The sequence below is a fragment of the Sesamum indicum genome, unplaced genomic scaffold (assembly GCF_000512975.1).
Source record: "Sesamum indicum cultivar Zhongzhi No. 13 unplaced genomic scaffold, S_indicum_v1.0 scaffold00462, whole genome shotgun sequence".
NCBI lineage: Eukaryota > Viridiplantae > Streptophyta > Magnoliopsida > Lamiales > Pedaliaceae > Sesamum > Sesamum indicum.
In genome coordinates this window covers 1-2,019 of record NW_011628347.1, presented here as the reverse complement: position 1 = coordinate 2,019, position 2,019 = coordinate 1, and the positions used below count along the sequence as shown (strand labels likewise).

The 2,019-nt window shown below is 39.1% G+C and overlaps 1 protein-coding gene across 1 annotated transcript in view; it reads left to right on the top strand.

The window, feature by feature from the left end:
- Positions 1-1,830, top strand: part of LOC105180253 (mitochondrial substrate carrier family protein C) — a 7,298-nt gene extending 5,468 nt beyond the window's left edge. Inside the window, exons 6-7 of the mRNA XM_011103928.2 lie at positions 656-889; positions 1,205-1,830. Of these exons, the coding sequence (XP_011102230.1) occupies positions 656-889; positions 1,205-1,534 (564 nt within the window). The 3' untranslated portion in view covers positions 1,535-1,830. The remainder of the gene's footprint in view (positions 1-655; positions 890-1,204) is intronic.
- Positions 1,831-2,019: the final 189 nt, after the last annotated feature.

Here is a 2,019-nt window from a genome sequence, read left to right as displayed (position 1 = left end):
CATCGAGGATCTAGCATCCCTGGTGATTCTTATCGTCTATAAAAAAGTAGAAATAGCTCATGCGAGCAAAAACACTAGGGCTCAAGCTCAGCTCCCCAAAGAGCTCGAGGATGAGTAGGCTGGGCTCGACTAATTATGTACTATTTAATAAAGGTAAAAAAAATTATTATTTCAAAGATGTTAGGTACTTATGTTTTTCTAACGGCTATTAGTGCCGGGGTGGCAAATGTAATTTCTCAAACCTAATGAGGCTTTCTGTGGTTAAACTAAACCTCATGTTGCCATAATTCTGCCTTTTCCGATTGTACATAATTGTAACTTAGCAATGCTCACATGCTCGAGTTTCCTCATTTCTCTCAATATTTTTTATATACATTTTCTTTGGATACTTTTGATCAAATGTTCTTGCCTCAGTAGTCTGGAAAATCAGCAGTATTTCTTGCTTGCAGCATAGCTATATGCCTGTGTGTCTGTTTCCAGCAACCCGAATTTTACTTTAGTCCTAGGCTTATTTTTCTTCTTATGTTGAACCTCTTTTCCACACGTTGACAAGTAAACTTATCTACGGAACTGCTATAAATAATTTTAATTTTCTTTGATGTTCATTATTGAGTAAAGCTTTGGCAACGGTTGCTTGTTGTGAGCATGGTTTTAGGTTCAATCTGTTTTGTCATTCGTTAGCACTTTCCTGGGAACAGCAATGCGGATTCCATGTGAGGTGTTGAAGCAAAGATTGCAGGCTGGTCTATATGACAATGTGGGTGAAGCTCTCGTGGAAACTTGGCGTCAAGATGGTCTCAGGGGTTTTTTCCGTGGAACTGGTATGACTCTCTGCCGAGAGATTCCATTCTATGTTGCTGGAACGAGCCTTTATACTGAATCCAAGAAGGTATAAATTATCTTGTTTTCATGTTTGATTTCTTCCTAACTATATACTTGGTGGCACGGATATATCGTTTCTTTCACTTTTCTTGGTCATCGTATATATATATAATTGTTCATTTGTGTCATTCTGTGCATCTTTTCATGCACTCTCGTTAACTAGATTATTTGTGAATCATAATAGGCTGAGTTAATTAGTTGTCAGAGAGTAGATTACACTTCAGCTTTAGCTGAGACTTGCACATGAACTGGTTTTCTTAACATATTCTCTCCATTTGCCAATTGATTACATCTTGTCCGATTCCCGCACGCACTATTTCAGGCCGTCCAGCAGCTGGTAGGACGGGAGCTAAAACAGTGGGAAACAATTGCTGTTGGTGCTATAACTGGTGGGCTAACTGCTGTCTTGACAACTCCATTCGATGTAATAAAGACACGGATGATGACCGCTTCCCAGGGGCAGCCGGTGGCACTATCAGTCGTAGCACTGTCTATTTTGCAGTATGAAGGGCCGTTTGGATTCTTTAAAGGAGCCGTTCCCCGTTTCTTCTGGGTCGCTCCACTTGGTGCCATGAACTTTGCCGGTTATGAGCTTATAAGGAAAGCCATGGACAGGACCGACGAAAATAGTGAGGCAGTCGTGCCGAAATAGTTTCCCAGGTGATTCTTGCTTGTAATTATAGCATTTCATGCTCAGTCAATTCGTCGAAATTTCCTTTTTATTTGAGTATGTTTCGTCGAGTTCCCTGTGATGGGATTCGAGTTCTTCGACATGAATTCATTACTCATGTTTACTAGTTCTAGCCTGGGACTTTTGAGGACAGGACAGATGAAAGTTAAGGCAACATGAGACTGTTAGTTCCTGATGGAAAAATGCATGTTGAGATAATGCATTTGTCGAATAATATCAAATAATATGATAGTTTTGCATGTGATTGTTTAAGGTTATTGATGATCTTAATTTGCACAAGTGTTGTGGGATCCAGAAGTTATCTACACTTAACCCCCTCCAAAAATATGAAATTATATTTTTTCCCAAAAAACTTTTGAAATTACGCTTGCACTCCTCTGAAAATTCTTCATTCACAACTATACTCTTTCTTTTAGGATTTGGACAGAAATGCTTATATCAACAAA